Source organism: Lates calcarifer, linkage group LG3 (assembly GCF_001640805.2).
Source record: "Lates calcarifer isolate ASB-BC8 linkage group LG3, TLL_Latcal_v3, whole genome shotgun sequence".
Lineage (NCBI taxonomy): Eukaryota > Metazoa > Chordata > Actinopteri > Centropomidae > Lates > Lates calcarifer.
In genome coordinates this window covers 19,274,767-19,295,649 of record NC_066835.1, presented here as the reverse complement: position 1 = coordinate 19,295,649, position 20,883 = coordinate 19,274,767, and the positions used below count along the sequence as shown (strand labels likewise).

Sequence of the window (20,883 nt, the reverse complement as noted above, 5' to 3'; positions counted from 1 at the left end):
AACCATCAAAATGATTCGGAAACTGTTAATTTAAGGTAAATTAGCTACATAATGTTGCTTTAATGTAGGTTAGCAAACTAGCTAAATGCCAGTTCATCAACATTAAACCTAAAAATCTCAGTGAGTTCAAAGCTGACTGGTGACTGTCGTCCATGTGTTTGTTCCTTCAGTGCTTGAAATAAGTTTCATGTCAAGAACTGAAAACCCTCTAATGTCTCTGATTATCTTTACATAGTTATGCAGAACTGCTCACATAAGAAAGTCCAGATCTGATTGGCTGTTGATGCCAGTGACCCTAAAATCTGTGGCCAACTCAGCCAAAAACATTGCTAAATGTCCGCATATAAGCCAGAGTTTGTTCAGGTCCACAGGAACATAATAGACTATGGTGATTTGTTGATCATTTTGGTTGCACAGTGAGTAATAAGTGCCTGGTTGTGCAACTATGAGAGTCATTTTTGTGGCATGTAGGAAAAAGTAACTGGAAAAATGTTAATAATATGTGTATTTTTCATGGTTTCACACTTTAAATGTTCAGCCAAAACAAGACACGGCTTTGATCAGAGGTTTGCCACATGTTGCCGATGATGTGATGAGTATTTGAAAAGGGTAGGATAACACTCTCTGTCCTTCTCTTTAGATACTACTACAACAAGAGGATCCTCCACAAGACCAAAGGGAAGAGATTCACCTACAAGTTCAACTTCAACAAACTAGTGCTGGTCAACTACCCCTTCATCGACATGGGCTCTGGTACGTAGACGCACATGCTGGTAAATCCCAGGTTAAAACATCCTCAGGTAGTCTGAAGAGTTCATGTCTCATGGGGATTTTGTTATAATTTACAGTTAATAAAACAAACTGAAGGAAATCATTTGTGTTTTTAGCACCATTTGTGGAAATCAGAGGAGTTTAAGCTCTTTTTATTTCACTTTCTGCCTTGATGTCATTTCTTAGCAACTAGTTATTTTGGATGAAAAGAATAGAATCGCATTGAAAGCAAGGACCTGTTCAAGGGGTTTTGACTCGAGGACAAACTAAAAGTTCTTGGCCTTCAGGTGTGCGAATTTGAGGTCCTTGTATGTGCAGTGTGTGAGGTTCAAACTGAAACAGAAAATTACATGTGAAGTATAGATAGTTTAGAAGTTAATTTATCAGCCAAGAACGGAGATGCTACAATACTATATACTATACAATACTATACTATGGAGTATTATAGGCAGCCAGTCATAATCTCATATTTTCAGGGTATGTGCAGGCCTGCGTTGATTTAAGTTTTCCTCCAAAAACAGAAAAAAATATTATTTAGTGAATGTTTTACAAAGGTCTTAGATGTTGTTCTAACCTGTTAAAGGTAAAAAAGCTAGTTAAAAAGTGTTTTTATATGTGACTTTAATGACAATTGACAAAAGTCCTCAGTGCTGTTGCCCCAAACCTCTGACTTTAAGTTAAATATTTAAATTAATTAGTTAAGTTCTTAGTTTTTCTCATTAGTTATTTCATCCCCCTCTGCTTTCCCTTTTTAAAGATTGTATTAGAAATTATTGTTGTAGCCTGCTGGAAAGTCCTGGCAAACCTCCCTCAAAAATGTCAGTAAATTCACACATGCATCCATATGGGTTTTCCTTGATATCTCTTCTATTTTGGTTGGTTTGACACAGAAACAGCTTTTATAAAAGTCATAAATATGTGAATCCCGTGTTGTCTGCAAAGACACTTTTGGAGCAGACAAAGACCCAAAAAGTGCAGCCGAAATGTTCAAATGTTATTGTCTGAGAAAATTTCCAGTCAGTGTGGTGGGTGAGTTACTAATTTACTTGCCAGAGCCAAACATTACAGGTGAAGACGAGGAGCAGTTTTGAGGCCAGTGCTGGCCTGACTCAAAATAGTACATTTAGTATAATGGAATCACCCCAGTTTTTGTTATAAAAATACGACCTAGTAGACGTACAGATCATATATGCAGACATAATCTGAGTGGGGTGTGTGTGTGTGCATGTATCTGCCTGGTTACTGTGTGTGTGTGTGTGTCTCTTCTAAGACATCAGTGTGCCACGTCCCAGTTTATCCCTCTCCTCCCTCCTCTGAAGTCGTCTCTCGTTCTGGTCCCGGCCACCCAGTGTAAACACAGCCCATATGGAGCGTTGGATACGGGTGACATAAGTGCAGCACGAAACTTTAATTATAGCCTCTGTGTGATGTGGCCCACACACTGACATGTTGTGATATGATGGTTTCATACGATGGTTTTTACACGCGCACACATGCCCACGTCAATCTGGACTGATGCACAAGCACAGACGCTCGCAAACGTATGTGCTACACAAACACGCATACGCACAGCTTTTCTTCTCTCGTTGTCTCCGACACACATGGTTGTGAGATGTGTGCTGCCTTTTTTTTTTTTTTTTTTTTTTTTTTTTTTTAAAAGAGAGACCTACGCACACACACACTCTCAGCGGCACTGGAAAAAACAGAGGAACCCAACCCATGTTTGTGATGGCAGTAAGAGCGACTTTTCCAATATTTAATTCTGGCACGTGCACGGATGCCAAGAATTTATTGCAGTGCCACAGTCTCGCTGGCAGGAGAGAGAGAGGGAGGAGGGGTTGAAAGAGTAGGGAACTTGTGGCTTTGTGTAACCCACTGTTTTCTTTCTGTGTGCCTGTGACCCTCTGGGTAAAATAGTTGGAGTTGGAGACATGTGACCTACTCTCATTAGTTACTCTCCCCTTTCTCTTCAGCTTAAAGGGCTGCCTTGTCCAAATTTACAATTAAAAAAACAACACAAGCATATTTTCATACCTAGCTCAGGCAGTATTGAGCCATACAGATTTTGAGATATTAGAGATTGCTGCCTACACGATGTTTTTAAATTTCTTTTTTGGTGCTCTGAGGATTGAAAACTGCTTTAAAAAGAAACAATGTCCCTGTTATTCTGCATAATCCACAGACAGAAGAAATAGTCCCCTGTAAAAGTAGTTGATGTGGATAATCCAGAGTAACAGGGATACAGATTGTTGCTATTTAACCTTTTAAATTATAATTTTTTTAAAATGTTTTGAGCACCACCAACACAAATCCTTATGGATTAGATGCCACCAGAGGAAAGTGAATGAGAGAATGTGTTTTTTAGGTGAACTGTCCCTTTAAGAAGATATGAGTCTATGCTTTTATATTTTCATTACTTTCTGTATCTGTCATTGTTTCACTCTCCAATCAGACCATTTACACTTAATGTTTTCTCCCAGGTCGAGGAGTCCCTCAGAGCGCCCCTCCAGTGCCAACCGGAGGCACCCACTTCCGTTTCCCCCCCTCCACGCCGTCAGAGGTCCTCTCGTCCAGCGAGGAGCTGCGCAGCCCGGGCATGTTCAGCAGCGTGGCCCGTCGTATGGCTCGAGGCTCCGTCAGCGACTGCAGCGACGGCACCTCCACCAACTCAGAGCTGGAGGAGGCTGTGGGGGCCGACGAGCGAGGCGTGGGTCCTGAGAGGGCTTACAGGGGTCTGCTTCCTCCCCGCCTGCCTCACGATTCTCTGTTCAGGGTCTACGGTGGGGCCCCAAACCCGGCGGGGCTCCCCAGACCTGCCCCCAGGGTCCACCCCGAGCCTCTGTCCCCATTCCCTGTCTCCCCCCTGCCTGGCCCCGGGAGTCTTCTGGCCCCAACTCTGTCCCCAGCCCTGTCCATGACCCCCACCCCTCACCTGCCCTACACCCCATCCCCCTCCCTGTCCTCCCCAATGATGGGCTCCCACTTTTCCTTCAACCCAGAGGATATGAAGCACTACCTGCAGGCCCACACCCAGTCCGTCTACAACTACCACCTCAGCCCCCGAGCCTTCCTCCACTACCCCAACATCGTCATCCCTCAGCCCCACCGCCCCACCCTGGAGAAACCGGCCGCCCACCACCTCCACGGCCCGCCCCTGCCTCTCTCTCATTCGCTCAGCCAGCACCCGGGAGCAGGAGAGGAGGGGCAACAGCACCCGTCTCCGTTCAAGTTCAAGCTGCAGCCTCCTCCGCTTGGGCGAAAACAGAGGGAATCAGGAAGCTCATTGGCTGCTTCGACTTCCTCCTCTTCCTCCAGCCAGTCCTCCTCATTCCCAGGGTCTGGTCAGATATCCAACTCTGTCCTGGCTGCAGGGCCTCCAAAGATTAAGGTGAGTCTGCTGACACACACAGGATGTGGTGTTTTCCTCTCAGGTATGGTTTGTGGTTTGGGGAATGAAACATCTGGATGGAGTCATAAATAAAACGTGTGGTAAAATTTTCTGCAGGTGGAGCCCATATCAGACATCGAGTCAGAGGAGGAGGTGGAGGTGACTGACATCAGCGAGGAAGATGAGCTGAATCATAACGACGAGGATGACGAAGGTGACATGTTCACCCCGACAGCTCGTCATCATCTCAACCAGCTCAACAACCACCACCAGGCTAACGGGAACGGCAGCAGCCCCTCTGCCCCTCTCCCTCCGCACGGTAACCACAATGACGATCCCGATGACGATGAGGAGGTCTTCAAGACTCCCGCCACTCCTCCCATCGGCAGCGCCGGCCTGGCCTTTCCTCTGATTGGCCTGAAGAGCGAGCCGGGTCAGCCAGCTCCCATCAGCCCCGGAGGCACGCGCTGCATCCCGCTCAAACTCCGCTTCAAACGCCGCTGGAGCGAAGACCAGAAGATGGAGGCGGATGGAGAGAGGGACGAGGCAGAGGACAAGAAAGTGAGAGCTGAAGGAGAGGAGGAGATGGAGGGGAAGACGGAGGAGGCAGGGAGGAGAGGAGGGGAGGTGGAAAACGGGGGAGGAAGAGGAGCAGGAGGTGTTATTTTGGGGTTGATGCTGCCACCACCTCCCACCCAGCGCAGAGCGAGCTCAGAGCTGCAGAGGGCTACAGCACAGCTGTCTCTGGAAAACACTGGCTGCTGAGCTTCATGCACACACACACACACTCTCACACACACACTCTCACACACACAGGGGATCCTACTTAGATATACACACCTCTGGGAGTCTTGTTAACACGTTTGATAGTTTTATATAGCCCATAATGCCTTGTGGGTTCTTGTCGGCAGTAGTGACCGTGCAGAAAGCTGAAAGGTTACGACATTAACACACTGGAACGTTCCTCAGTGTATGTCTGAACATGTACATTCATCCTATGTAGGAAATTGTTTTTTGTGCAATAATTAAAGGAGCTGTCGGGCACTTTTCACTGACCTCACAGCCCCACAGCCTCCTTAAATTACTTAACAGAGACACAATATTTTCCTGCATAGGTTCCAGCTACATGTTCGCAGGAATGTAAAGAAGAGAATGTGTTGATGTATTAACCTTCGATGCTTGTGGTCAGTACTGTCAGTGAGCAGCTGCTGGGAGTTTTGATCTATATAAGACCTTTAAACATAGATGTGCCTGTGTAGCCTCTAACGTACTGCAAGGCAAGACACCTTTGTGCCCCTGGTACCTTATCAAAACACGAACGCAGCAGTGTTTCTGCTGTGGCTTACAACACTAAGTGATAACCAAACTTAGTCTGTATATTGACTTCTGTTTTTAATATTAGCTGCCCTACAGAGAGGGAGCCTACTCTTTAATATCTCTTAGGAATTGCACACTGCCTTCTCAACGCCTCCTCGCCCTCTTAGTGCCAGTTATGCCAGTAAGTCTGCCAGGGATCACCTCACATCACACCTGTGCCCAGATTATGTCTTTAATGGGATTTAATGGGTCTATTTGTTTGTCTGGTACAGTGAAACGAATCACATCCCTCTCGTTTAAAGCGTAAATGAGGCAGCATGAATTGTACAGCAGTAGATAGAATGAATTTCTCGCTCATGTCTGGCTCACTCAAAGGTAGTGAGCCCTTTTTCCATAACCTCCCTCACTTCTCAGTCCTCCTTTGTATTCACCGTGACAGACAAAACAAATCATGATGTTACTAAAAAAAACACTTTAAACAGCCCTGATAGAGATTACAGAAGTGCCTCTCTGTCTGCACCCATCACCACACAGTCGTTTACAAGATGGAGGGCAGTGAGCAAAAAAAATTAATTAGATAAGAAAAAAATGAGACCTTGCACCGATGGATCTTACAGACTGAAGAGGGTTTTTTTTCCTTTGAAGAGGTGATTAGAAAGAACTCTCCAATCACAGTATTTTCTCCAGGAAACAACTCGGACACTATCGGACAGCATCGGCGGCCAGACTGAGTGGTCTCTTCATCCTCAGCTCATTCACTACAGTGTATAAAGACATGAAATGAGGATGGAATTGTACATCTTGAGGGCAGAGGAGGAGGAGAGGTGGATTTTGACGAACTGACGTCAACCTCTGACCCCGTCACACAAATGGACGGCGGCGTTAGACGTTTGTCAGCCAGCGAACGGACGGCGGTTCCCACTGTACAGGAGAAAAACCACCCGGGTATCGGAGGAAACGCGTCTGATCTCTCTCTCTTTATTTTCTCTCTGCTTGTTGAGGAAATGAGGAAGCAGCTATCGAGCAAAAGGCTGTAATTACAGACACACTTGTTTCTAAAATGTGTGCGTGGACCCAGAGCTGGTGTAAAAACATTGCGGAGGCCTTCGAGGATGCAGAGGGGCGTCTCAGCTTTTCGTGACTTCGCACAATCTCTTGAGGGGGCGGGGTTGGAGGTTTTGAGGGCACTCGTAGTGTTTTCTCCCTCGAACACACAGATCAACAGCCTCCTCCCCCAGCGCCCTCCCCCTGTGTTTATTTTTTAAAGACTGTATTCTTTCTGTCAAAGGACGCCCGTGCCTCCCCAACAACATGGACAGTATTTTAGGGCATTTGCAGTGATCTGAGGGCTTTCTGTGTTTTTTTTTTTTCCCCCCCGGAGAAAACAGCCGAATCTGTTCATGTGATGTTTTCAGAAGCGACGATTGAAGCGAACTGATTTTGTCCTGGGGGGTGGGAGTGGGATGGGGGAGAACGGGAACCATGAAATGAATGTCGAGCATCAAGGTTAACTCAGGCAAACCTTCACTGAGATATTGAGAAACAGCTTATTTTTTATGACATTTAATTCATAAAGTTTTAAAGAATAGAAGAAATGACATTGCGCCCATTTTAATGAACAAACAATTCCAAATAAGATTGTGCCTTTTTTAAGCCAACATGAGTTTTATCAAGTACCCCCAGCAAAATATTTTATCTCACACACACACACACACATACACACACTCAGAGTACCACCATGCCTTCTGTTTTTGTAAAAGAGAGATACAGAATAAGTAAATCTACACATATATATTTTATTCAAATATATATTGAATTCAAATATTATATTTCAATATGGTCATTTGATACAAATCAGGAAAATCCTACTATTTTTAATGGTAAAGATATGTATATATTCTAATGGGCATGTTATTACCAGTATAATTCAGCCTTTGCCTTCTCACCCTTGCCTTCTCTTGACCGTTGAGCTGCAGTGACAAAGGCCACTGGTGTCAGACTTTTATATTTATATTGTACAAAAAAAAAAAAAAAAAAAACAGTTATTGTGCATTCAGGGGACAGGAGGGTGTGATGGGACGAGGATAAAAAGAGCGAGCATGAACACTTAACCAGGTCTGGGTCAAATCATGTTTACCTTGTTAGTGGGTGTGTTTGCTGGAGTAGCAGCCCGGGTGGGGTTTACCTGAGTCGAGCTGGTAACCCCTCCGACTAAAACTCCTCTATGTTGTTTGCAGGCACTTTTTGACCCAGATCTGCTTAGAAAAAATAGAAAAAATGTGGAGGCGCTCAGGTCGTACAGCTGGTGACAGACTCGCATGTTCAGAGCAGACGGATTCTGATTGGACGTTTTCAGCTCTGTGACGCCACACAAAGCCAGCGAAGGACCACAGCTTCTGATATGGCTGGACTTTGGTTTGAGCGTGGACTGTGGACTTGAGCAGCTTTGTGTGTGAACAGAGTGTGTGTGTGTGTGTGTGTATGGGCTGAACCCTACACACACACACACACCGTCCTGGTTAGAGATGGGCTTTACTGTGGCTAAAATAAAGGGAAACATGACATCAGACGTGACATCAGACGCCCCCACAGTCTCTCTAGAGTAGACGGCATAACCATACAAACTGCACACACTCTTTAACACACGCACACACACACTCAGAGGAAATGGCATCACAAAACCTCAGTGTGGAGTGGAGAGAGAGGGACTTCCCATAATCTGACTCGCCCGCTCTGCTCAGTGTGTGTGTGTATGTGTGTGTGTGCATACATGCAGTTGTGTGTGTGAATGTGTGGTTTCTATGGTTATTATGCCATACACACACACACACACACACACACAGCTATTCAACACAGCCTACAAAGAGTCTCAGCCCTGGGTTATTTAGCTCCAGATCATCCAACCAGCTCCAGTCTCATGTCTTTGTCTTCAGCGTTCATATTTTCCTCCCCAGGCACAAACAAACTTGTGCATCTGTCCTTCTCACATGCCTGTTAACATTATCAGCATTCCTCCTTTAAAACAAACAACAAAAACAAAACAACAAACCCTCTGCTTACTGTCTATGGAAAAGTGCCAGCAAAATATTTTAGGGAACTTTAAAGGACAGAAGTATCAGTTGACAAGTGTCTGGTGAATGAAAATAAAACCACAGAGCTGCACCTGAACTGTTACACCTGTGCTGCCTTTTTTTTTTTTTTTTTAACCTGTCGTGGCTTCAGAAACAAAAAAAAGAAACACAGGAGAGAAATAACTGTTCCCCCACCGGGTCGATATTTTACACCCCTCGATTTCACCGATGCTGTTCTTACCATTTTTCTTCTGTATGTTTTCAGACATATTACTGTTACTCTTGTAATTATTATATTATTATTAACACGACTATTTTTTTGATTATTTTGTACCCTCTTGCCATGACCCGGCCTCTTCTCCATGAATTCCTGGTTGTTTCTGTGAGTTTTTGTTCCAGTTTGCACTCGTCTCCGTGGACTATAACCATTCAGCTTCAGTGCAGTCAGTTTTTTCTTCTTCTTTTTTTACTCACACTGATTTTATAACCATGTTACCATGGACAAGAGGAGGGTCACCTAATCCCCACGATATACAGCGGGGGAGAGAAACAATTGTTTTCATTTTTTGATGTTGTGTATATATATTTTTTTCCATTTTGGAGGATTGTGTAAGAAAAAAGAGCATTGTACTGTTTAACCATTGTATTATTTGAAATGCACCCCCTCCCTCCACCTCCCTGTCCTCTCTCTGGTCGTCTCCGTCTCTCCTCTCAAGTCCACCTCGGCGGCGAGCCGTCACTCCAGAGGAGAGACCGAGACTTGTTTTTATCACGGAGGAACCATCTGTACTTCTGTTTCTCTTCTATCTGTTCATCTTCATTTGTAATTAAACAATAATCAGGGTTCATTAAAAAAGGTTAAAAAATGGACGACAGCCTCTATGTTTTTCTTTCATTTATTTATTTTTATTCCTGACTTCATCTACAAAACATTGGCACAGTCAGAAAACCAGAAAATATTTTTCTAAACTTGGTTTACTTTGAATTCTTTGGCATAGACCTGAATCAATTAGTCAGTGAATGGAAATTGATAACTGATTGATCCTTTTACTAACTTTTTAAAACCAAAATGCCAAAAACGTCCTTGTCCTCTCGCTTGCTACTTCTCTCTGTCTTATGGTAAACTCTTATTTTTGCTTTTTGGTCTGTTTCAACATGATCTTAAGGAAATTATGACGGTGTTTGGTGTTTGTTTTTTACAGTTTTCTTACATTTTATTGACTCAATAATCAATTAATCTGAACAATAAGCAGCAGATGAACTGATAATGAAAATAACTTCTAGTTGAAGACCTAATGAACCATCCAGAAGAACATTTGGGGTGAGTTATCCTTTTACACACTCAAAAACATCGGTCAAACTGTACGAGTCAGGTCTCTGTTCTGTAATGCTAGTACAGTCATTTTGTATTGAACAACTTGCAGCCTCGTCGTTTGCCCCCGCCTCTCTGTCTCTGAATGTTTCATGTCTCCAGTCAAGTGCTTCACACTCGTCAAAGTCCTGGCACATTTTATGAAAAAGAAGCCATCCAGGGATAAGCATTCTCATGCCTGTGATGGATTTTTTTTTTTTTTTTTGGCCCCGTCTGGGACACAGCTGCAACAAAAAGGCAGAGGAGGGATTTAGTTATGACAATGGAAATGATTCAGGAGGAAGGAGAGATGTCAACCTTCAGCTGTGAGGCAGACTTTGTTGTTTTCTGCTCATGGCGACGTTATGTTTCCGGGTTATCCGTACATGCGTTCGTCCTGTTACTGTGAATGCGATATCTCAGTGACACCTTGAAGGAATCTCCTCAAATTTGGCACAAACGTTCACTTACACACATACACTCATGGATGAACTGATTAGAATTTGGTTGCCAGAGGTCAAAGGTCACATGACCATTGAGAACACGTTTTTAGCCATAACCCAAGAATTCATAAGCTAATAAACTGCAACTAGACTGGTCAGCAGAAGCATATAGTCTTGAGGCGGTAATCCTAGTTTACAATATGTTTCTCAGTGGCACCAACACTGTCTGATGGTTTTAGTACAATGAAAGACTTGATGTAGAAATTAGTCTGTTCATTCATTTCCATGTGTGATTTTTACACTAAGCATTTATTTGATGTTCTTGAGTGCAGCAGCAGAAAAAAATACACCTCACTTCTTCAGTCATCCACATTAGTCACGTGTGCCCTGACAAAATCCCTGCAAACATTAATAATTACGATGCTAATTGTGCCCCAGATGACACCTCTGTTATCCACCCACCAAATGTTTTTTCACTCCTGTCAACATGGAAGTTTTAATTACTCACCAGACTGGCAAATCTCTTTCATACACCATGTGGGTTTGTCTTCTGCTTCATCTCATGATCTGAATCAGAGTAATGGTTTTTTACCTCCTCATAAATTTTGGGCGCTTGTTGCTCTGTGGTCCTGGTTTGGGTTTGAATAGAAAGTCAGTATAGTGTTTGTTTTTGACCAAAAGTGCTGATAACCAACGTTTTCATTTATTTCTATTTTTATGTGGCAAAACTAGGGCTGCAAGCATTTTCATTCTCCAGTAAATGGCCAAATATTTTCAAAATAATTGACTAATAGATCAATAAAAGTCAGAAAACAGTGATAAACTGCCATCAGAATTTCTCAGAGACCTCGATGTCATCTTTAAACCCAAATAAATTCATTTTGCTATCAGGGGAGGCTCTGCAAACTGGCAAATATATACATTTCTGAGTCTGGAACCAGTGAATTCTTGCTTAAAAATGACTTAATTGGTTAATCAATCTGCAAAATAGCAGCAGACTCAAGCCAAAACATTACAAGTTCCCAGCTTGGTGTAGGTAAACAGTGTTTAGATGTTATATTTCTCCACTAAAACAAAATTAGTTCTGTTATTTTCAGTCAAATTCTCCTCATAGGACTCTTATACTGCACGGCTCAGACCATTTCTCACTGAAGAACTCGGACAAGGCCTCTTTATGTTTAAATGTGAAGCTCATTAAAACAAACACACAGCCTCAGGAGTAGATTTCCCCTTTAATGATCGCTCTAAACCATTAAATGTCTTTTCTCTTGAGACTCTGGTTCCCCCTGTTGTCAGCTCTCAGTACTACGCCTTCTAATCCGGAATCTCCTCTACAAACTCTCGCGAGACTTGACCAGGATTCGTAACGGCTCTCTAACAGTAATTGTAATTGAGCGTTTACCTGAAGACCTGTTTACACAAAACTAATATTTATGTCCAGACTGAACACGTCCACCGTCTGGAAAGTTATACAGAGGGAAAACTCAGCATTATGGAAGGTACTCAAAGTCAAATAAACGTTTTTAATTACTTTTTCAACGTCTTTTGCTGTGTCATTACCACAAATTCAAATTTTTTTTTTTTTTTTTTACATCTGCACCTGCGCACCACAGCTTCGTAGGTTGAATTAGCTTATATCGTAAACACGTATATTTCTGTATTTTACAAACAGTATTATACTATATACTGTACACTATATGGTGTAGTTATATTTTTCAACATTTGATCGGTTTGTTGAGTAAAACGGTCCAAAGTAGGCGACGTGGCTACAGGTTAGCTTAGCTTTGCTTAGCATAAATACAGGAAACAGGTGGAGACAGGTAGCCTGGCTCTGCTCGAAGATAACAAAAACTGACGCACAGCACCTCTGAAATTCACCAGTAAACACACTATATGTTGTTTGTTTAATTAGTACAAAAACCAAAGCCTAAAAATAGCGGTGAGAGAAGTAATCAGATACTTTAGAATTAGTAGAAATGCCACATTGTGAGGAATACTTCATTACAAGTAAAACTCCTGCATTCAAAAGTAAGCTCAGCAAATGTACTATTATCCAAAGTGTTCATTATGTAGAAAAAGGGCTCCTTTGATTTGATCTAATATGATGTCATATAATATAAATTAGTATGACCTGTTGACCTTGTTATTTCCCCAGGCACCCAGAGACTAACCAATACTCTAGTGCAGACATGATTAGTTGATTAATCAATCAACAGAATCACCAAAAATTAATTGGCAACCATTTTGATAACTTCTTAATCATTTAAGTCATTTTCTAAACACCAAAAAATCTCAGATGTAAATATTTGCTCATTTTCTGTGATTTAAAAAACAACATTTTGAGGTTTTGAATGTTGGTCAGACAACAAAAGTAACTCAAGTTAAACCTTGCATTACTTCTGTGATGGAATAATATGACCTTACTTGAGGTTTTCTGTTTGTTAATTTCTCGACACACAGGAAAAGTGATGAATAAAATGCCTTACAACAAAAGGCTACAATATAAACTAAAACCTCTCAGGTCTTAAAACTGGATTTTGGAAACCAGAGGATGGAGAACACATCATAACTGATCTCTAACAAATTCACAATTAATCCAAACATGTTGTCCTAAATGATACAGAGTAAACCTGGGGCTTTTGGGGCCTGTGGGGCCAACTAAGTGTGTATTTCCTAAAAGGTCAAAATATTCCCTTAACTCATGAAAACAAACAACAGAACAGTGTTATTCTTGGCCCTCTTTAAAGGTCAACTTTAAATTAATTTTACTTTTGTAGACCCTGCATCAAGAAGCAGGTAAGTTTGGTTTCCTGTGTCAAACAAAACTGATTTTCAGTCACTTTTATGTGGTTGCCTGATGCGCTGAATGTCATTCATGTAGCAGCTCTCTGACCCATAACTGACTGAAGTAGCTCCACATTTAATTTTCCTCACTTTCCTCCGTTTACACCGTCTTTGTTTTCTCATTTTAAAAATCCTGTTAATCATTTCACCATTTGTTTTCAATCTCTCTCTCCCCCAGCACTCGTCCTCCTCTCTGTCGCCTCTCCTCTCTCCCCTGCTCTCTGTTTTGAACCATTCATTGGCCACTGATCTCAACAGGGGACGGGGCCGTGTTAAAAGGAGGCTGATTGACGGGCTGTTTGGCTTCCAGCGGAGTGGGATTGTTGTCTGGCTGAGGGACGAGGTCAGAGGTCGCAGTCCAGAGAGCTGGAGACAGAAACCAGATCACAACAGAGGGCTAATTATCATGCATTGTTGCAGGACTCCTGCTGGGACTCCGCCTTCACTTTCACCACCAGGTCACAGTGAAAGCTCTGGACCTCCAACATTTAAAACCTGGTGAGTCACAAGTGATTAATATCCCATTTATATTTATATGAGTTAAATACTTCTGAGTATTAAATTCTGAGTGAAAAACTGACTGCATCGGCTTGTGTAAACAGTATTAGTGGGAAGAAGGGCATGATAGAGAATAGATGTAATAATGTAATTTGCTTTAAAACAAAGATAATCACTTTCCTTGTTCTACACAATTACAGTTACTTTCTCTGTTTGACTAGGGTTTGCACAACTGTTAAGAAACAATGAATTAGGGGTTATGAACTCAGTAGAGAAATAATCAATGACAGTAAAATGACATAACTTTAAATCACTTAAGATTAGTTGACTTAGTGCTAGAGCAGTCAGTCAGTATGCGTGGAGGATTACATGCTGACAGTTGAGTACCTGTGCAGCAGCAGGTCTGTGAGTGTATTTCTGGAGGCAGATTGTCCTCGTGACTCAGCAGCGTCCTCAGTAATAAGGATTCATTATCTGTGAGAGTCACGAGAAGAGAAACGTATATACACTGGCTGTGGGTCAGATCAGCAGCCATGTTCTCACCCAACCAAGGGTCTGGAGTGTATACTGCTCAGGGGGTCAGTGGATTACCTGCAGGGAACACAGTCAAGTGAAGATGAGGATGTTTCCAGAGGCCTTCATCATAAGCAGGTTTCAGAGGATGGACCATGATCACACTGGTCCGCAATCCCAAAACTAAATGCTGCAGTAAATAGATAAATTACAAAGGAACCAAACCAAGCTCAAGATGCAAAATAACATCTTAACAGGGTTAAATCTCACATTTCCTGACTGTCACTGAATCAATGTTATAATTTAAGGAATTTTTGTGATGCATTATTTTTTATTAGTTGTTACTAAATATTTACAACCCTTCACCTGCACCTACTCACTATTAATGTGCAAATTGGTTGTAAATGCAAGAAATCAAGTAAACTTAGTACGAGGTTTCATTTTTCAGCCTCCCTAATTAATTATCTGTGAATCTGACAAATATTTTTGTTATCACAAATATCCATTGTGCAAATTTTCACAGTTTCCAGTAATCCCCAGGTTGATGACAATATCCCACAGCCAACAAAAATCAGGAGCATCCACACATTTTTGCTTTTGGGAGGGTGCTTTTTACACAGATAAGACAGCGCCATCTACTGAGCAATATCTGTAACTGCTGTAGACACTGTAGAATCAGAGAGAGAGGAAAGGTGTCACCACTGTCAACGTTTTTCCACACAAACCTACAGCACTCCTTGTTAAAAAAAAAAAAAGTTTTGAGTTTGACTGTGTTAAATAACTTTTGTTCATGTGGATGTGTGATTCATCTGTTTTAGAAATAGTTTCACTCAAAAACCATACTGAAATGAGACAGATGATACGATATAGTATAATCTAATCAATCAACTATTATACAAAGTCTGTATACAGATAGTGCACTGTGACAGCAAGCTGATAATAAGACAAATTGACGATAATAAAAGTCATAATAGCTAAAAGTACAGTAAGTCTGGTGGTCAAGAACATGGAAAGTAAAGAAGAACATGTTGTCATGTTCTTCAACAAACAGTAAAGAATGTATGTCTTTTAAACAACGGCTAATGGAAATTCCTATTTTTCAGTCTTGTTCAATGGAGGACAAATTTTGATAGATGTGCAAAAGAACCAGTCAATTTGCAGAAAATCAGGTCTAATCAGTTTATTATTAAGTCCAAGTTAACGGTTGTACCAAATTTGAAGAAATTCCCTCAAGGTGTCTGTGAGAAATTGCGTTCACAAGAACAGCACAGCGTAATCAGGCTAAAGTGGAAGGTTAATATCAGGTTGGTTTACAGCTGCACAGGAAGCAGGCGTTGGTTTTTATTGTTTTTTGATCTTTTCCTCCGAGTCATATGAGTCTGAACACTTCTCTTGGCCAGATCCAGGAATTCCTCCAAAGATCAACTTATTTCAACAAGACATATTCTCCAGTTAATCAACTTTTCCACCCACGGTTCTGAGGCTTGAGTTAACTGTTGTAACATTACTGCTCACTGCCTTGTGTTGGATTACCTTCCTCCGAGTGTACTGTAGATTTGATTTGAGACCAAACACTTCCTTTATAACATCATCTAGCCTATTATACAAGCTGAATGTCACCTTTGTAATCATGTTCTTGCTGTTGGAGTAGATCCTTATAAAATAACTTAACTGAATAATTTTCAGTTCAGATGTAGAGCAGTTTGATTTAGTGGCACAGGCCTGAATCTAGACTTCTGTGTCTTCAAAGAAATACAAGACCAAACAGAAATGTTGCCTTTAACTCATCAAGATGATGGAATTAAACAAGACAAGCACAGCACTTAAGTTCTATCAGAAAACAAAGCCTCATCAATCTCTTGACTGGAGCTTTGACAACATAGTCCCACTCACTGAACTGAAACACAGCCAAACAGTGTATATTACCCATGATCCCCGGCTTCTGGAACAGGAAGTAACAAACACACCAAACTATTTATAATTCTTGATATTTTCAAAGTTTCCTGGCTGGATATCAGAGATGAACGCTAGTTTTTAATGACTTTTTAACTGATCTACAGTTCAGCAGTTTCAGCAAGAAGGAGCTCAGTGGTCGCCATTTTGACAGTGTTGACGTCATCGCAGCTGTGGACCATTTTCTCAGATAGATTTTCTTGCAGTTTTCAATCACCTGAAACAGAAACACCACAAAAGTTATTGACCTTAAACTTTCTGCTTGAAGAGTTGAGCTGCACGTGCACATAACGAGAGCTGTTTACTCATTTCAAATGCTGCTTACGTGTCACATCACCAATATTAATACAATAATGTAAGATAATAGCTGCAGTATCTGATAACCCTCTGAAAGGAGAGGGGGAATGCCATGCTTTAAGTAAAATTTATTGATAATACCTCTGTACCTTTGCTCGTAACACAATACTTTCACAGTGTGTTGTTGCTGCCTTTAATCTGAATACGCTTCCACTGGTTCAAGTCATTTGTTCTGGAGCTCTCAACCGTATTGCATAATCCTCATCAGCAGCAACTTCCCATGATTCTGAGTCTCTAGTTTACAGTTTCATTCTTGACTCGTGGCAACAGCAGCTGACAACACAATCTCAACTCAAGGTCCTCTCAAGGGCTTTTTCTGTGGCTTTTGTGAAATATTTGTATGATGTTTTTAAACGTAGTGACGGTAGGTCGATGTGATATCACTTCCTGTTTACGGTTAGGGTTACGGTATGATACACGTTCTATATTATTAATATAAAAGTTGGGATACAAACTCTTGAGCTGACACTTGACAGATATTTAAACTTGTACAAATTTGCTCAGATAATTACACAGTCGGTGGCTCTGAGCGCCTGCACACTCATCTCAGATTTCATCACTCACAGCAGGTGCAGGCTGTTAAATCTACTGTACATCTACTCAACCTCAAAATGTTGGCTGGGGTGGAGAGGAGTAGCGTTTGGTCTCATCTGGTCCATCATCTCTCACTCTCGATTTGTTCTTTTTTTTAAGCACACGCACACACTTGAATTAGAGAGTGTTAGAGTGTTGGGTCAGGCACAGTGCAGGGTCCCTGGAGCTGTTTAGCAGTTAAGTGGCCGTAATGCATTTAGTGTAAAGTGACTGGGATTGGGGGGCTTAGCCGCAGCTCTCCGCCTCATTCTTAGAAAGTGCTCAGAGGTGCTAATACCAGGCGGATTTATGGCGCTCATTCACAAACAGCTCAACTTCTGCAGCAAAGAGTCACTCTCGGTTTTCTGAGTCTCTGCCCATTTCTCTCTTGTGTTTCTGTCTTGTCTTCCCAAGCTCTTTATCTCCCCTCTTCCTCGCCGTCTCTGTCGCCTCCATGATTCATGTCCCCCTCTTTCTCTCAGCGCAACAACCTGTCTTTCATAATTCACTTCACTGTCTGTCTCACTTCTACCTTTTACCACTAAACTCTCCGTCGCTCTTTCATTTCCAGCCTCATCCCAGAGCATTTTTTTTTTTTTGCTGAGACTTAAATCTCGGGTCTCTTCCTCTCTCTAATGTCTCTCGACGGCGCCTTATGAAACCAGCCGCCCCTCAAAGTTGCGTGCTCGCTGTACTCGCCCTACATTTCTGAACACATACTCGTCTGTGGTGAATGAGCAGTCAGTTAGGGAGAGACAGAGACTGCAGTGCTTCACTATCAGGGGTGTGGAAGATGTCTGGAGATCCCACTCACGCTGCACTTAACATGTGTGTGTGGTGCGTTTTCACAGATTTATGAGTCACAAGTTGTTCATGTAATGGCCGTGAAATGTGTACACTAAACACAAAGATGCTTGTGTGTGTGTGCGTATTTGGAGAGGTCGCTTGTGCATGAGCGTGCAAACTAAATACTAATAATAAACCTGTACTGTACTTTGTTGTATGTGCAACAGTGCATGTCTGTATGTTTGCATGCTCAAACAGCCTGTATAGTCTGTGCAGTATACACAAAAGTGTGTGCACTGTATGTGTGTGCGCTTGCACAGATCTGGGCACAGTGTGTGTGTGTGTGTGTGTGTGTGTGTGTGTTCCAGTACACGTACATCTTATGTAACGCCCAGGCATGTTATAACTCCACTGCGCCTGCTATGTGTGTGTAGGTGCTCGCTTGTATGCGTGCGCCCAGTTGTGTGTAGCTGTGGTTAGTGTACCCGCTTGCCTGTGTGCGTGTGTGTGTGTGTGTGTGTGTGTGTGTGTGTGCCAGGCAGACTGCAATGCTGCAACCAGCTAGCTCTGTATCATCATTGACCAAACTCGCCATCTGTGCCTGTAAGCTATAGAAACAGCATGTCGCACTGCTACACAGCAATGAACACACCATTAGTGTCTTATGAAATCGCAGCAGGATGCCTGTGTGTGTGTGTGTTGTGTGTGTGCTGCAAATGCCCGTATCTGTGTGCCAGCGTGTTTGTGTGTGTGCACTCATGCATGTTAAACTCTATTTTTTTACAGCCTGTTTGTATGTTGTGTTGTATTCTCCAGTGTATTACAGCCTGTACCTGCTCGTACACATGCACGCCTCCCTGCTCACACACAGCTCGTGTGTGTGTGTGTGTTTGTGTGTGCGCAGGGAGGCCCACAGTGTATATGGGTCACTCTCTTAGGAACCATAATCCCACGTTTGGACCAACTTACTCACTGGGGTTTCACTCTTCCTGTTTGGCCAAGCTGATGGCAACAAGCATAATGACCTCACCACAGCACTCGGTCATTGGCCTGCAGACCCCGGGCCTCTCAGCCAATCACACGCTGCTCTGGTGACGTATGGGCTCCAGCGGGTGTTCTGATTGGCTGAGGGGGCGGGACTTAGGGATGCTGTGCAGTTTAGAGCACCTCTGATTAGCTGGGATGGAGAGGGAGAAAGCATGAGAATTTGGGAGTTGGTGTTCTTTGTGGTTCCTGTTGAAACTACACTCAACCTGTGGCTTGCATGGAGCACAGTGGAGAACATGTACAGATGCATAAACAGCACATAGAAAGTTAATAAGTGCGATTTAAGCCTTTTTATAAGTGTGAAATGTACGTGTAATACACGAGACAGCTTGGGACGTGACATCTTGATCTCTATTAAATTTGATAATGTCATGTCATTGCTTTTTAGTCCACTAAAGGAAGTCTAACCTGTTGTGAAAAGACAGACAGCCCCTTCCTCCCCTCCCTCTCTCTCCCCCTCTCTCCCTCTCTCTGCGTCTGCACCCGTTTTCATATTTGTAGACAAATGAACGAGGGATGAGAAGAAGCAAAAGAAGAAGACAAGAGGAAGATTTCATTGCTGTCCTGCGTGCCTGTATAAGTCACAGACATGCCCACAACGGAGCCCCATTGGCCGCCGCAGCCTCGCTCTCCCAACAGCTGTTCTGTGTTTTCCCACACTGTGATTGGCCGCGCCTCGCCGTCCGTCAAATTTACTTTGACGCGTGGCTCCGCCCCCGTCCCGCTTCCCGGCGATTCTATTGGCTACTGTACCCGTTCGTGTTCCGCGATTGGCCGCACGGGCTGGTTGTCAAGGCTTTGGGGCTTCATTCACCATTTTGCGACTGTAGTGTAGAAAATACAGGGCAGTAGTTTTTCCTCCTTTTAAGTTGCTTTGCCGGAGAAACATGAACGGCCGCTAATTGGCAGCTGCGGACGACTGGTCACCCTGCCCTATTTTACCCGGCGGACTCAACACAGAAACACACCGGGGTACTATATTAGCTCTGGTGAGTATAAGCTGCCCACAAATCTTTCTCCTGCAGCACTGCAGTGGGGCTTGTTGTGCTTTTGCCGAGCTGCTAACGTTGTTCATGTTTACTGTGGCCATAAACAGTGTTAGCAGTTGAGCCGATCAGCATATTTTCCGATATCTGGGTGGCCTACGGAGAGGAGTAGAGGGCGGATTGGGTGTCTTCTGCGAAAAAAAAGGGAGCGGTGCGGCTAGACATAGTGAGCTTGAAACTTTTCCACTAGAAATAAATTCAACGCCATAACTGCCGTTGGACTTCCCTGAACAACTGTTATTTTTTCCTGCATTGTACCAAACCTCGAAAACTCCTCGCTTTGTCATTCCTCCTCCTCTCTCTTACATTGACATATTTTCTTCCTCTTTTTCATGAATCAACGTGGCTCTTTGAATTAATGTGTGTGTGTGTTTGAAGGGGCTTGTGAGAGGGCCTTCTTCTCCTTGGACTAGTTTTGTGGCAACATATTGACACTTTCTCCTCTCTCTTGTATCGCGGTTGCAATAATGCAAAAACGACGACGACAAGGGGGTCGATACAAAGTTGCCCCGGACAGCTTTTATCTGTATTTTCAGACGACTGTCACTCTCGGATGGGCCACACAAACGACTTTGCGTGCTGTTTCTCGTGTGTACGTGTGTGTGTGTGTGTGTGTGACTGTGGAGTGGATTGACAAAGTTAACGCGTTCATCTGTTTGGGACGTTTCACACTGTCATGCAGCGCAGGGAATATGGGCCGTATTACATGGTATTAAGGATCAATATGCCCGTTAAACCGGTTATTTCCCGGTGACAGCGAGGAGGAGATTTCCAAGCGGCCTTGTATGTGTAGTTGAGGCCTGGTCGCTGCACGCCACGGCCTGCTGTGTTGTGGAGTAAAAACTGGTAGTAATCGCGGTACTACGAGGGCTTGACACATACACGGTACTATCCAGCTAAACCAGAGGTGACGACATCACCTCTT

The 20,883-nt window shown here is 43.0% G+C and overlaps 2 protein-coding genes across 2 annotated transcripts in view; both read left to right on the top strand.

Moving 5' to 3' along the window:
* Positions 1-9,417, top strand: part of erf (Ets2 repressor factor) — a 36,554-nt gene extending 27,137 nt beyond the window's left edge. Inside the window, exons 3-5 of the mRNA XM_018674129.2 lie at positions 641-753; positions 3,252-4,159; positions 4,277-9,417. Of these exons, the coding sequence (XP_018529645.1) occupies positions 641-753; positions 3,252-4,159; positions 4,277-4,924 (1,669 nt within the window). The 3' untranslated portion in view covers positions 4,925-9,417. The remainder of the gene's footprint in view (positions 1-640; positions 754-3,251; positions 4,160-4,276) is intronic.
* Positions 9,418-19,707: 10,290 nt separating this feature from the next.
* The window catches only part of LOC108881924 (putative protein TPRXL), a 4,561-nt gene continuing 3,385 nt past the window's right edge, over positions 19,708-20,883 (top strand). The window contains exon 1 of the mRNA XM_018674131.2: positions 19,708-19,901. The gene's annotated coding sequence lies outside the window, so the exon portion shown is untranslated. The remainder of the gene's footprint in view (positions 19,902-20,883) is intronic.